General features: G+C 49.9%; 1 protein-coding gene across 2 annotated transcripts in view; it reads left to right on the top strand.

Moving 5' to 3' along the window:
• Nucleotides 1-15,647, top strand: part of GRK5 (G protein-coupled receptor kinase 5) — a 251,979-nt gene that overhangs the window by 150,021 nt on the left and 86,311 nt on the right. For both annotated transcript variants that reach the window (XM_068166115.1, XM_068166114.1), the window contains exon 3: nucleotides 14,967-15,079. In XM_068166115.1, coding sequence (XP_068022216.1) covers nucleotides 14,967-15,079 — 113 coding nt within the window. The remainder of the gene's footprint in view (nucleotides 1-14,966; nucleotides 15,080-15,647) is intronic.

Genomic DNA, 15,647 nt, shown 5'->3' with positions numbered 1-15,647 from the left:
TGTGGTGTGTGGAGTAGCCTCATACCGTGAAAACAGTGGAAATGAGGAAAGTTCTGCAAAGCAAACACTGTCTGCATCTGAATAACTGCATTAGATGTTGGATGATCAGGAGATTACATTTTGTTTGTTTTAAGGGAGACAGCCGACAAGCAGGGAAAATGAAGTTGGCAGGACTTGAAAACCGGTTTGGAGGAATTCCACTGTCTCAAGCCATCTTGATTGCATTTGTATTTTCAATTAATTAAACTTGGATAGCCAAAGCAATGCTTGCTGTAACTGCCTAGATGAGGGGGGCTCCTTTGTTATTTTTTTAAAAAGGAAACTCTAAATTCAGAGGGGAAGGGGGAAAAAAATCAACCAAGGCCAAAAACTATCTTGTTCCCTGGGCACATGTAAGAGCTGGAGCTTTCTGCGGCAATGAAGTGCTGCTTTTACCTGCAGACCTGCAGCTGCTCTTTGAAATAAGGAACCTGCCCAGCCATTATCCTGTCATGAATGGCAATAATTTCCATATTTTATTAAAAATAAGGAGAGCAGATGAAATATTTATTGTCAGCAGGACTGTGTGCTCATGCCACCAGCGAGAGAACTCCGTCGCGGCCCTTGGTTTCAGAGTTTCTGTCCTGCACCTGCGTAGCTCTGGCCCTGCCAAGATAAACCTCTCTCTAAGACAGGGGCTGTGTCGTTGTTTTTAATCTCTGTGAAGTGCCAGGTGAAGTTTTGGAGCAGTGTGGTGGTTAACATATAAAAAAGGCTCTGCTGTACTCTCTTGGACTAAATTTCCTCTCCGGGAGTTTGCCCTGCGAGTAAATAGCAAAGAGCCCCAGGGCTATCCAGCGGCACTCTGGGCTCCTGCACACTTTAATGGACTTATTCTGGCCATGCTGCTTTGAGGTAGGGCAGTGCTATTAGCCCCATTTTATAAATACAGTGTGCCACTGAGGTCTGCAGGATGCAGAATATTAGCTGTGCTGGTAGCTGAATTCCCACCAGAGCCTGGATGCTTGGACTGGGCTTTTGTAACATGACTTACTGCCACAGTTCCTGGGAATTTTTGAATGAACAGAAATGAGGCAGTTTTCTTCTTCTCTTGTGCCTTGCTTTTTAAAGGCCTTGCCGGAGACAGGGCAAAGGGAGAATGATCACCATCTTGACAGCCTTTCCTATATAAAACAAAACCAAACCCCAAATCAAACAAACAAACCCCACCAAACCTGCCCCGCCCCCCCCAAAAAAACCCAACCCCAAAACCCTACAAAAACAAAACCCCCAAAAAAAGCAAAACCCAAAACTGAGAAAAACAAAACCCAAACCAACCCAACCAAAAAAAAACCACACCAAAGCACCACACCCTCCCCCAACCACACACACCCCAAAAAACAGACAGAAAGGACAAGAAACTTCCCTTCTGTCATTTCGTTGGAGCAGGCTGCCCAGAGAGGTGGTGAAGTTTCCTTCTCTGTAGTCAGTCAGTCAAAACCCATCTGGATGCTGATCTGTGCAACCTGTTCTAGGTGAACCTGCCCTGGCAGGGCTGTTGGACTAGATGATCTCCAGAGGTACCTCTTTGTGGGTGCCATGGACAGTGGCATAGAGTGCACCCTCAGCAAGTTTGCTGATGACACCAAGCTGTGTGGTGCAGCAGACAGGCTGGAGGGAAGGGAGGCCATCCAGAGGGACCTGGACAGGCTGCAGAGCTGGGCACAAGCCAACCTCATGAAGTTCAACAAGACCAAGGGCAGGGTCCTGCATCTGGGTCGAGGCAATCCCAGGCACAAATCCAGGCTGGGCAGGGACTGGCTGGAAAGTAGCCCTGAGGAGAGAGACTTGGGGGTGCTGGGGGACAAGAAGCTCAACAGGAGCTCTCAGTGTGCACTTGCAGCCCGCAAAGCCAATCAGATCCTGGGCTGCATCAGGAGAAGTGTGGCCAGCAGGGCAAGGGAGGTGATCCTCCCCCTCTACTCAGCTCTGGTGAGACCCCACCTGGAGTACTGCCTCCAGTTCTGGAGCCCCTATTCCAAGAGGGATGTGGAGGTGCTGGAACATGTCCAGAGAAGGGCCAGGAGGATGATCAGAGGGCTGGAGCACCTCTCCTGTGAGGACAGACTGAAGGAGTTGGGGCTGCTCAGTCTGCAGAAGAGAAGGCTCCCAGGTGACCTCATTGTGGCCTTCCAGTATCTGAAGGGGGCCTACAGGAAGGCTGGGGAGGGACTGCTCAGGATCTCAGGTAGTGATAGGACTAGGGGGAATGGAATGAAGCTGGAGATGGGGAGATTCAGGCTGGATGTGAGGAGGAAGTTCTTCCCCATGAGAGTGGTGAAGCCCTGGAATGGGTTGTCCAGGGAGGTGGTTGGGGCGCCATCCCTGGAGGCGTTTAAGCCCAGGCTGGCTGAGGCTCTGGCCAGGCTGATCTAGTGTGAGGTGTCCCTGCCCATGGCAGGGGGGTTGGAACTAGATGATCCTTGTGGTCCCTTCCAACCCTCACTGATACTATGATACTATGATACTATGAACCCCTACCATTCTGTGATTCTTCCCATTCCTGCAACATTCCCAAGTAGTCACCATGAAAAGGAGAGGCCTCACTGCTTTACTGCACATATACCTGGCCAGGTTCTACAGTTTAAATAGCAATATCCATGTGTGTTCATCATAAATGGGGCTGTATTTTCAGTCTCTCACATTTTTACTCACAGGCAAACAGGATGTTAGGGGTTGGAAGGGACCTCTAAAGATCATCAAGCCTAACCCCCCTGCTAGAGCAACACCATACAATCCAGCACAGATCACACAGGAATGCACCCAGAGGGGTCTTGAAAGCCTCCAGAGAAGGAGACTCCACAACCCCTCTGGGGAGCCTGTTCCAGTGCTCTGTGACCCTCACACTGAAGAAGTTCCTCCTCATGTTGAGGTGGAACCTCCTGTGGTGGAGTTTATATCCATTGGCCCTTGTCCTATCACAGGGTACAACTGAGCAAAGCCTCTCCCCTCCATCTTGATCCCCAGCCCTCAGATATTTATAGACATTGATCAGATTCTCTCTCAGTCTTCTCTTCTCCAGACTAACCAGCCCCAGGTCTCTCAGCCTCTCTTCACAGGGCAGTACTGCATTCCCTTCATCATCCTTGTAGCCCTCTTTTGGATTCTCTCCAGCGACCCCTGTCCCCCTTGAACTAAGGAGCCCAGAACTGGATGCATATTCCAGGTGTGGTCTCACTAGGGCAGACCAGAGGGGGAGGAGAACCTCCTTGGATCTGCTGGGCACACTCCTCTTAATGCACCCCAGAACAGGGGTTCCCAGCAAAGTTTATGAAGTTCTAACTGTCTGTGACTCTTCTGCTACCAAAGGTCATCAAAAAATCAGAAGGCTGTAAGTCAGTAAGTGGCTCTGCAGACGTGTTAACATGGCCAGTCTGGGGGAACCTTGCTTCTGAACACAAGGATTATCTTTTGTATTGAAGCACAGTTATTAGAGATGGAAAAGCCATCCTTTGTAGGAGGCAAGAGCTGATGTTCCAGCTTTTCAGATTATTCTGAAATACAAGAGCAACACAGACACTGTTAATAATGCAATCAAAGCAATTTAAATCCTTTTAAAGCACCCACAAAGGATCCTTTGATAAGAGGGGACTTTCATCAGCCTCAAAGACTAGGCAGTTTAGTATCTACTGTTTATTAAGTTTATCCCTAGACAGTGGTAATTCCAGTTTCAGCTCTAGAAGAGCAGCAGCAAATTCGAAGACATATTTATAAGCACTAGCCTGAGACTTGCTGGGTTTAAATGAGAAAGGTATTTGCATTAATGGAGCTCTAAATGGGGTTATTCAGTGTTTAAGGATGCAATTTGCTTTCCATTAGAACCCTGAGTGGACACAAAACAACTCTGGAGATTTGAAAGGCTTTGGTCTTCTTTTGACAAAATGAAGGAAATTGCTCCAAGCTGCCCGTTGGGCTGTGAGAGTCTGTGCTGCATACTAGTCCTGCTTCTGGTTCCTGCTTTTGTTCCTTTTCATTGTGTGCCCTTGCAAGAGAGCTTACATGTAGGAAGGAGAGGGGGACAAAAAAGCAGCTGTGGTTTTTAGATTTGGTCTGGGGTGGTTAGGATCTCTTTTAGCGGCAATATCACAGAATCAACCAGGCTGGAAAAGACCTCAGAGATCATCAAGTCCAACCTATTACCTAATCCCTAACACCTCCTGACAACTAAACCATGGCTTCAAGTGCCACATCCAATCCTTTTTTGAACACCTCCAGGGATGGTGACTCCACCACCTCCCTGGGCAGCACATTCCAATGGCCAGTTACTCTTTCTGGGAACAACTTTCTCCTCACCTCGAGATGACTGAGGTTCATAGATTCCTAGAATACCAGGTTGGAAGGGCCCCCAAGGATCAGGTAGTCTAACTTTTCAGGGTAAGGATACAGTTGAAGTGAGCTGGCCCAGCACCCTGTCAAGCTGGGCCTTGAAACTGTCTAAGGTAGGGGAATCCACCACCTCCCCTGAGGAGTTTATTCCTATGTCTAATAGTTTGAATGGTCAAATATTTTGTTCTGGCATCCAGTCCAAATCTCCCCAGTAGCAGCCCATCAGCCCTTGTCTTTATCAAGGGACTCTTTGTAAAAAGGGAGTCTCCCTCCTCATGATAACCTTGCTTTATGTACTTGAACATGGTTATGAGGTCTGCCCTGAGCCTTCTCAAGGCTGAACAAACCCACTTCTCTCAACCTTCCTTCATAGGACAGCTCTGCCAGTCCTCTGATCATTCTTGTTGCCCTTCTCTGGACTCTTTCCAGCCTGGCCACATCCTTCTTGTATAGCAGGGACCAAAACTGTGCACAGTACTCAAGGTGCAGCCTGTCCTGTAGATGTGAAAAGTCAGATTTAAACTGAGCTCATTCCTCTCCACAGACATCTACAGATGGAAGCCTCACCCGATGATTTATAGAATCATAGAATGGCCTGGCTTGGAAGGGACCTCCAAAGGTCATCCAGTCCAACCCTCTCTGCAGTCAGCAGGGGCATCCTCAACTAGATCAGATTGCCCAGAGCTCTGTTGAACCTCACTTTGAACATCTCCAGGGATGGGGGCTCAGCCACCTCCCTGGGCAACCTGTTCCAGTGTTCCACCACCCTCATGGTGCAGAATTTGTTCCTAACATCCAATCTCATTCTGCTCTTCTCTACTTTGAGGCCATTGGCCCTTATCCTGTCACTGCAGACCTTTGTAAACAGTCTCTCTCCATCCTTCTTGTAGCCCACTTCAGGTAATGGAAGGCTGCTATTAGGTCTCCCCAGAGCCTTCTCTTCTCCAGGCTGAACAACCTGGTGGCCTTCTGTGAGCAGGTGATGAAATTAATAGCTGAGGGGCGAGCAACTGATGTTGTTTACCTGGACCTGAGCAAAGCCTTCCACACTGTCCCACACCACATCCTGGTCTCCAAACTGGTGACACATGGGTTTGATGGGTGACCACTAGATGGATAAGGAACTGGCTTGATGGCCGCACCCAGAGAGTGGCTGTCAATGGCTCCATGTCCCAGTGGAGGCCAGGGACAAGCAGAGTCCCTCAGGGATCAGTCCTGGGACCTGTCTTGTTCAACATCTTTGTGGGTGACATGGACAGTGGCATTGAGTGCACCCTCAGCAAGTTTGCTGATGACACCAAGCTGTGTGGTGCAGCAGACACGCTGGAGGGAAGGGAGGCCATCCAGAGGGAGCTGGACAGGCTGGAGAGGTGGGCACAAGCCAACCTCATGAGGTTCAACAGGACCTAGTGCAGGGTCCTGCATCTGGGTGGAGGCAATCCCAGGCACAAATCCAGGCTGGGCAGGGACTGGCTGGAAAGCAGCCCTGAGGAGAGAGACTTGGGGGTGCTGGTGGACAAAAAGCTCAACATGAGCTCTCAGTGTGCACTTGCAGCCTGCAAAGCCAATCAGATCCTGGGCTGCATCAGGAGAAGTGTGGCCAGCAGGTCAAGGGAGGTGATTCTCCCCCTCTGCTCAGCTCTGGTGAGACCCCACCTGGAGTACTGCCTCCAGTTCTGCAGCCCCTATTCCAAGAGGGATGTGGAGGTGCTGGAAGGTGTCCAGAGAAGGGCCACGAGGATGATCAGAGGGCTGGAGCACCTCTCCTATGAGGACAGACTGAAGGAGTTGGGGCTGTTCAGTCTGGAGATGAGAAGGCTCTGAGGTGACCTAATTGTGGCCTTCCAGTATCTGAAGGGGCCTACAGGAAGGCTGGGGAGGGACTTCTCAGGATCTCAGGTAGTGATAGGAGTAGGGGGAATGGAATGAAGCTGGAGGTGGGGAGATTCAGGCTGGATGTGAGGAGGAGGTTCTTCATCATGAGAGTGGTGAAGCCCTGGAATGGGTTGTCCAGGAAGGTGGTTGGGGCCCTGTCCCTGGAGGTGTTTAAGTCCAGGCTGGCTGAGGCTCTGGCCAGGCTGATCTAGTGTGGGGTGTCCCTGCCCATGGCAGGGGGGTTGGAACTAGATGATCCTTGTGGTCCCTTCCAACCTTGACTGATACTATGATACTGTGGTACTATGATACTATGATGCTATGATGCTATGATGCTATGATGTTATGATACTATGAAGAACCCCAGCTCCCTCAGCCTGTCCTTATAGCAAGTGTTGGATTAGGAGCCCTTCCGAACAAGGCCATTTGCCCGGAAACAGAAGTACAACTTTCCATAGCAGTCTCAGCCACCTGCAGTTCACACTGCGTGAAACTACATCAGGAGAGCCAGGTTGTCAGCCTAGAGTCATCACCCACTTTTGTAGCTCACCACTCACCCAGCAAACCCCACTGGTATATTGCAACTGTGAAAGAGGAGGGGTTGGATCTGGTCTCTCTGCAGACCACTGTTTCCCTCCAAAATTGCTAGGGCAATAATTTGAGCCAAGCAAAAAAATACTAAGGCATTTAAATGGAAAATTAAGATGAGAAAATATTCATGAGGTGCAGGGAGGCTGTTGTCTGATTAAGATATTGGATTGTTTCTTCCCCTTTAAACTTGAAAGCTGGGGATTTTATCATCAGCTGCTTGCTTTATTGCCTTGTCCTGTGTTTTTTGCTTCATCCATGGCATGTTTTGATCAGTATGAAATTTTATTAATAGGGACTGTTTTTTCTGGGCATGTCCTTAGGTCTTTTTCAGAAACTTCCTTGAGTGTCTTGTCAGGGAACAAATGTGGTCATAGACTGTGAATGGTGATGGTATTTTCTGTGTGGTCTGTGTGCTGGGTGCCCTTTGAAGTAATATTTTCATAAAATCATAGAATCACAGAATCAGCCAGGTTGGAAAAGACCTCAGAGATCATCAGGTCCAACCTATTACCTAATACCTAACACCTCATGACAGCTAAGCGATGGATTCAAGTGCCACATCCAAGCCTTTTTTGAGCACCTCCAGGGACAGGGACTCCACCACCTCCCTGGGCAGCACATTCCAGTGGCCAATCTCTCTTTCTGGGAAGAACTTTCTCCTCACCTCCAGCCTAAACTTCCCCTGGTGCTTGAGACTGTGTCCTCTTGTTCTGGTACTGGTTGCCTGGGAGAAGAGACCAACCCCTACCTGGCTACAACCTCCTTTCGGGTAGTTGGTAGACAGCAATAAGGTCTCCCCTGAGCCTCGAGGCTCAGCAACCTCAGCTTCCTCAGCCTCTCCTCACAGGGCTGTGCTCCAGACCCCTCCCCATCCTCATTGCCCTTCTCTGGACATGTTCAAGAGTCTCAATGTCCTTCTTAAATTGAGGAGCCCAGAACTGGACACAGGACTCAAGGTGTGGCCTAACCAGTGCTGAGCACAGGGCAGAATAACTTCCCTCCTCTTGCTGGCCACACTGTTGCTGATGCAGGCCAGGATGCCATTGGCCTTCCTGGTCACCTGGGCACACTGTGGGTTCATGTTCAGCCTACTATCAGCCAGTATCCCCAGGTCCCTTTCTGCCTGGCTGCTCTCCAGCCACTCTGACCCCAGCCTGTAGCACTGCATGGGGTTGTTGTGACCAATGTACAGAACTCAGCACTTGGACTTGTTAAATGCCATCATGTTGGCCTCTGCCCATCTGTCCAGCTTGTCAAGGTCCCTCTGCAGAGCCCTCCTACCCTCCAACAGATCAACTCCTGCCCCCAATTTGGTGTCATCTGCAAATTTACTGATGATGGACTCCATCCCCTCATCCAGATCATCAATAAAGATATTGAACAGGATGGGGGAGAGGGATCATATATAATATATAAGTGACAGAGCTAAGGGCAAAATGAGTCAGTAGACTTTAGAATAGACATGACCTCTCCTTATTTATCATGTGAATGTTTATGGTGGTGTTTCATGCAACACCTTTCCCATGGCTTTTTGTTCCGTTAAGAAGACAGAGAGTCCTCTTGCACGTGCACTTTGTTTGCCACTGACATAAATAGTTTGGCCTGGGTGAGAAGTGGCTGCTTTCCTAAGTGACTGCTTGACCCACCCAGCTTTTCACCCCTGTTTTGGGTGACTTTGCAGGTGTTAAGCAGGATTGTGGTGAGGCAGGAGGGACTGAGGACCAAAGGTATCGCTCTCGGAACTGTTTTGGTTACACTTCATCACCGTCAGCATATGGTTTCACTTCCAAGTGTTTAACATTTCCATTTCCTCAGGAAATCATTCTTTCTGTTTTTTAAACGTTGGAAACTGGGTGGATATTTTCACTGGCAGTGGCACCGAGGGCGACAGGGCTATTAGCCCCGGCCCAAGGGAGCCCCTGGCCTCGGTCCCTGCCAGGCTCTGCACCCCCTCCCCTCCTGCAGCAGCTCGTCAGCTCAGCTCGAGGTGCTTCAGCCAGGTCCCTGGGGTGCAGCACGCTGGTAAAACACTTCTGCTTCCTCACTATAACAAAACTGCTCTAGCTGAGAGAGGTGTTTTTCTTTCTTAATCTGCTCCAGGGCCCATGCATAACAAAAAAGTTCGTTGGGAGCAGACTCCTTTAGCGGCCTCACAAGATCAGGGCCTAAGGAAATATTTTGTGTCAGCTACAAGGAATGAAAGCAGTTGCATCATGCATTTATTTTCTGTGTTGGTATATCTAGCAACATCAGTGAACATGACTGAGGAGTGGAAGGCTCTGGGGAGGTGCTTTGGCTCTCGTGTTTTCAGAGGTTATTTCTGGTATTTCCTTTTTCCTCATGACACAGAGGTCACCCTTCTCACGTGCCGGCCAAGCGGCGGACCACAGGAGGACGCCTGTGCTTGGATCTTCTTCACCTCTCCTTTATCTGCATATGTCATGTTTAGCTGCTTGCTTTTCCCTGCCCTGCTGTAAAGTAGAGCTATTGGCTGTGCAGTTTGCAGGCTTATTTAGCAGGGATCACTGGCCCCTTTTCATGGAATCATAGAATCAGTAAGGTTGGAAAAGACCTCAGAGATCATCAAGTCCAACCTATCACCCAACACCTCCTGACAACTAGACCAACACCTCTTGGCAACTAGACCAACACCTCTTGACAACTAGACCATGGCTCCAAGTGCCACATACAAGCCTTTTTTGGAACACCTCCAGGGATGGAGACTCCACCACCTCCCTGGGCAGCACATTCCAATGGCCAAGTACTCTTTCTGGGAAGAACTTTCTCCTCATCTCCAGCCTAAACTTCCCCTGGCACAGCTTGAGACTGTGTCCTCTTGTTCTGGTGCTGGTTGCCTGGGAGAAGAGACCAACCCCCACCTGGCTACAACCTCCCTTCAGGTAGTTATAGACAGCAATGAGGTCTCCCCTGAGCCTCCTCTTCTCCAGACTAAACACCCCCAGCTCCCTCAGCCTCTCCTCACAGGGCTGTGCTCCAGATCCCTCCCCAGCCTCGTTGCCCTTCTCTGGACATGCTCCAGCATCTCAATGTCTTTCTTAACCTGGGGAGCCTATAACTGGACACAGGACTCAAGGTGTGGCCTAACCAGTGCTGAGTACAGGGCAGAATGACCTCCCTGCTCCTGCTGTTTAGATGAGCCTCCTCTGCTACAGCAGCACAGCAACTGTGATAAACTGCATTTTGTACAACAAGCCTTGTCACTGTGCACCAGAGAGAGAAAATAGAGGGCAAGCTGCCTGATGAAAGCATTTGCTCCTTTGTGCTTCATTCTGTTACAAATTCAGACTGTCTCATTTTTATTTATGTTATTATTTGTTTTGCTGCTTGTTGAACATGAGGAAGCTTGCTGTGGCTTTGGGCTTCTGGAGGGATCAAGTCCTGACGTGTGTGCCACTGATACTCAGGGTGTATATTTAATTCATACCTTCAGAGGAGTTAGTTAGTCAAGGTAGCAGAAAACACCAGCAGACAGTAGTTCAACCTCCAGACCTCCCAGGAGAGCTCACTTGACCTGCTCAGCCTCAGGCTTTGTGCCAGCCTCTGGGACATTGTGAGTCGCTGATTTGACCCACTCAGGCTTCTTTCCTAGCTGTGTTGCTTGCCTCAGCACTGTGTGTGTCTGCACATCCCTTCAGCAGTTACCTTGTCACTGAAAAAAACTGCTTGGTCAAGCAGCACAAGCTTGTACCACTCACAAGGACGCTGCAAGGCTGATCTGCATCCAAGGGAGCCCACTGGCTTTCTCGATGTACTTGTCAGTGTCATGATGTTCCACACTGGAGGCTCCAGCTCATGCAAACAAACCAGTGCCACAGGCTTGCTGCTGATTGTTAGATAGGCTGGAGGGCAAGTTAGGATTTATTCAGTGATTTCGATCTGGTTTTATTTACTAGAGGGAATCAAAGCATTGCAATCTTCTGGATAGACTGAGCGATGTCCTGCTCCATCATGGACTGGCAATGCCAGCCACAAAGTGGTGCTTATGCCAGACTGTTTCAGAAGACTGGAACAGAGCAGGGACAATACTGAAGCAAAAGCATATTCTAGCTAGCCCCATGTCTCCAGCAACACCTCTGTTCAGATGCTTCCTGAAATGCAGCCATCTGCACACAGGCAGCACTTTGATTTCTCTTACAAAAGACAGCCTTGGGTGCTCCTGCCCACCTGCCACCCAGCCACAGATCAGCAAGCCCAACATCTCATAGAGCATTTCCCACTCAGGAAAGGTGTCTTGGTTTTGCAGAACATGGTCCCCCAGGGTGAGGAGCAAGCCCTTTGGCTGGGTGCCTCCATGGCAAAGGCAGCCTCCACTGCAGCCTGTGGTGGGTTGAAGTTATCCCCCCAGCATAAAATTGCCAGACCAGCTCAGTTGGAAGGCAAATGAAGCTGTACACCATCCCTGGAGGTGTTCAAAAAAGGACTGGATGTGGCACTTGGAGCCATGGTTTAGTTGTCCTGAAGTGTTATGTATTAGGTAATAGGTTGGACTTGATGATCTCTGAGGTCTTTTCCAACCTGGCTGGTTCTATGATTCTGTATTTACAAGCACACTGAACTCTATGAATGCAATGAATATGTTCAAGAGATACAATACTGACGTGCATTTGCAATGTATAAACACAAGAACACCACCTGGACAAAACCGGGGGCTACCAACATCTTCCTGCTCCCTTTCCCCCCCCAACCCAAAGGGAGAGAGAAGAGCAAGAGAGTAGCTTGCTAGTACTTAGCCACAACAAGAACACAGCCAAGGTCAGCAACAGCTAAGCAAAAGCACCCAGCTGGAGCGAAGACGTCGAGAAGAGAGAGAGTTCCTTTATACAACTAACTTTATGTTAGTTAGTATCATAGTATCATTCAGGGTTGGAAGGGACCACAAGGATCATCTAGTTCCAACCCCCCTGCCATGGGCAGGCACACCCCACACTAGATCAGGCTGGACAGAGCCTCAGCCAGCCTGGTCTTAAACACCTCCAGGGACAGGGCCCCAACCACCTCCCTGGACAACCCATTCCAGGGCTTCACCACTCTCATGAGGAAGAACCTCCTCCTCACATCCAGCCTGAATCTCCCCACCTCCAGCTTCATTCCATTCCCCCTACTCCTATCACTACCTGAGATCCTGAGAAGTCCCTCCCCAGCCTTCCTGTAGGCCCCCTTCAGATACTGGAAGGCCACAATGAGGTCACCTTGGAGCCTTCTCTTCTCCAGACTGAACAGCCCCAACTCCTTCAGTCTGTCTTCATAGGAGAGGTGCTCCAGCCCTCTGATCATCCTCGTGGCCCTTCTCTGGACACCTTCCAGCACCTCCACATCCCTCTTGTAATAGGGGCTGCAGAACTGGATGCAGTACTCCAGGTGGGGTCTCACCAGAGCTGAGTAGAGGGGGAGGATCACCTCCCTCAACCTGCTGGCCACACTTCTCCTGATGCAGCCCAGGATCTGATTGGCTTTGCAGGCTGCAAGTGCACACTGAGAGCTCCTGTTGAGCTTTTTGTCCACCAGCACCCCCAAGTCTCTCTCCTCAGGGCTGCTTTCCAGCCAGTCACTGCCCAGCCTGGATTTGTGCCTGGGATTGCCTCGACCCAGATGCAGGACCCTGCACTTGCTCTTGTTGAACCTCATGAGGTTGGCTTCTGCCCAGCTCTGCAGCCTGTCCAGGTCCCTCTGGATGGCCTCCCTTCCCTCCAGTGTGTCTGCTGCACCACACAGCTTGGTGTCATCAGCAAACTTGCTGAAGGTGCACTCAATGCCACTGTCCATGGCACCCACAAAGATGTTGAACAAGACAGGTCCCAGGACTGATCCCTGAGGGACTCTGCTTGTCACTGGCCTCCACTGGGACATGGAGCCGTTGACAGCCACTCTCTGGGTGCAGCCATCAAGCCAGTTCCTTATCCATCTAGTGGTCCACCCATCACACCCATGTGTCACCAGCCTGGAGACCAGGATGTGGTAGTTGTTCAGGCCAATGGGGTTATTTAGACCTTATAATTATTTTTCCCTTTTACATCCAATTGTAATTGATTTACATTCTACCACTTCCACTCAAGATCAGTGGAAAATTTTCCTAGGCACAGCCTAAAACTGCCACAGAGCTGCCTGCCCGCAGCCGTTCTGCACGGAGCAGACGGAGCTGAAAGGTGCAGGGGGCCAAAGCAAAGGGGGAGGAATAAGAGACATTGGAGGAGCAGCTTCAGGCCTGAGAGAGAAGTAACCAAGGCAGTGACAAGTTGTGTGGGTTTCGTCTGTCTGTTTGCAGTGCTGTGTTATGTATTTAGAAGCTGGTTGTTTCCATAATAACAGCAAGTGCCATATGGCAGCGGGGAGGGTGGTGAGAGGAACGCTCAAGGAAACACAGTATGTTGTTTGACATGTGTGTGCTTCTAGAGGAATAACGTGTCTCCAGCAGCTACTGCTGCTCCAAACAGGCTGGGGGATTTGCTGCTCTCACCAGGAACACAGCCAAAGCCCCTCAGCATTTGTACTGGTGCAATACCAGTTCATGCCCATGTCCAGAGAAGGGCAACAAAGCTGGGGAGGGGTCTGGAGCACAGCCCTGTGAGGAGAGGCTGAGGGAGCTGAGGTTGCTTAGCCTGGAGAAGAGGAGGCTCAGGGGAGACCTTATTGCTATCTACAGCTACCTGAGAGGAGGTTGTAGCCAAGTGAGGTTTGATCTCTTCTCCCAGGCAACAAGCAGCAGAACAAGAGGACACAGTCTCAAGCTGTGCAGGGGGAAGTTTAGGCTTGATCTTAGAAAGGAGTTCTTCCCAGCAAGAGAGATTGGCCATTGGAATGTGCTGCCCAGGGAGGTGGTGGGGTCCACATCCCTAGAGGTGTTTAAGAAAAGCCTGGCTGAGGCACTTAGTGCCATGGTCTAGTTGATTTAGAATAAACTTTATTTAGAATAAACCAAACCAGGTTGGAAGAGACCTTCAAGATCATCGTGTCCAACCCATCAACCAATCCAACCCACCCAAACAGCTAACCCATGGCACCAAGCACCCCATCAAGTCTCCTCCTGAACACCTCCAATGACAGTGACTCCACCACCTCCCCAGGCAGCCCATTCCAATGGGCAATCACTCTCTCTGGATAGAACTTCTTCCTAACATCCAACCTAAACCTCCCCTGGCGCAGCCTGAGACTGTGTCCTCTTGTTCTGGTACTGGCTGCCTGGGAGGAGAGACCATCACCTGCCTGTCTACAACCTCCCTTCAGGTAGTTGTAGAGAGCAATAAGGTCACCCCTGAGTCTCCTCTTTTCCAGGCTGAGCAATCAGATTAGATAGGCTTGGGTGATAGGTTGGACTCGATGATCTTGGAGGTCTCTTCCAACCTGGTGGAGTCTGTGATTCATGATGCCTACCTTTCTCCCATGTTTTCCTGCAGCTCGTCCCTGTGATGGGGAGAAGTCTTTATACTTTACTGAGAGTGATGGTTCTGGGTGCACCAGCACAGGGAAATGGGATTTAAACACAGCTTTTTCAGGAGAAATGCAGTTCTGTAAGGGAGTGCTGTGTGAAACTGAAACCAGCTAGGTGCCATATGCTGCATCCATCCGTTAGTGCTCAGTGAGTAAAGAGCAGACATGCTGAAACCTGTGAAAATGCATAGTTTGCAATATTTCCAAAGACTAGGGGCACTTTAGTGCATACCTGAGAAGCATCCAGGAAAGTCTCCACGAATTCCAGCCTTTCCTACCCTTTAACACATGATTCACATTTCAGGGCCTCCTAACTTGCTCCCCTCCACATGCCCACAAGCAGCGCCAGTCCGAGCGGCCCCTGTGCAGAGCCTGTGTATTTCCCCCACAGGAAAATGGGAAATGGTTTTATTATTATTTTTTTTTCTTTTTCATAATAGCTGAATGGCTTTTGCAAGACTTTTACCAGCATCAGCTCTGTAAAATCGAGCCTCATTTGTCTGAGCCTTAAAGCCATTCATTGTGTTTGCCTTTGGATACCTGAACCGTCGTGGCAAGGAGGCGGCGGCGGTTCTGATTGTGGGGGTCGTGGTTCTGCACATATTTGCGATGCTTTAAACTCCCAGCCAACCCCAAAGGCAAAACTCTTCTCATTTTCATGCTTCTCTTCTTCTCTTTATTGCCTCTAGAGAGAGATTACTGCAGCATATGTGAAAAGCAGCCGATCGGAAGGCTTCTCTTTCGGCAGTTCTGTGAAACTCAACCTGAGCTTGAGTGCTGCATTAGGTTCCTTGACTCTGTGGTAAGTTCTCTCTTGTGATATTCTGAGGGGTGCTTCACAGCACTGTCCTGACAGAGGAGACTCCCCTGACCCCAAGCAGTCACTGTGTCATGGGATGTGCTTTTGTGCCTAATGTACCAGAGCAAGCAGCAGGCAGTGCTGACCCCATCAGCACCCCCACCCCTGAATCGCTGGGGGCAGAGGGGCAGTGCCTTGCACATGGCTGGTGCCAGCCTCGGGGAGCAGGAGCCACCAGAGCAGAATAAGGACATGCACCCCAGCACAGTGCTGGTGTAGCCTCCCTTCATGTCAGTTCCCAAGCAGCTGAGCTGATGTGAGCAATGGCTTTTGATGTGGGGGAAGCCTGTTGTTTGGAGGCAGCGGGAGGGACAGGAAGATGATGAATGGGCTGACAAGAGAGGACGAGGAGTATGACAATACTAATATCTGTCTTTTACCCAGCCTTCTTCATCTGTACACTTCAGGCTGATTCACAGAGGGCATCCTGATTGCTCTCCTGGTTTTTCAAATAGGAAAACAGATGCACAAGATACAGACCTGACTTGATTGAGGTCACCAAGTAACAAAT

This window comes from Melanerpes formicivorus, unplaced genomic scaffold, assembly GCF_026170545.1.
Source record: "Melanerpes formicivorus ecotype bairdi unplaced genomic scaffold, bMelFor1.0.p_v2 SCAF_97, whole genome shotgun sequence".
NCBI lineage: Eukaryota > Metazoa > Chordata > Aves > Piciformes > Picidae > Melanerpes > Melanerpes formicivorus.
This window is presented reverse-complemented; position numbering and strand designations above follow the sequence as displayed.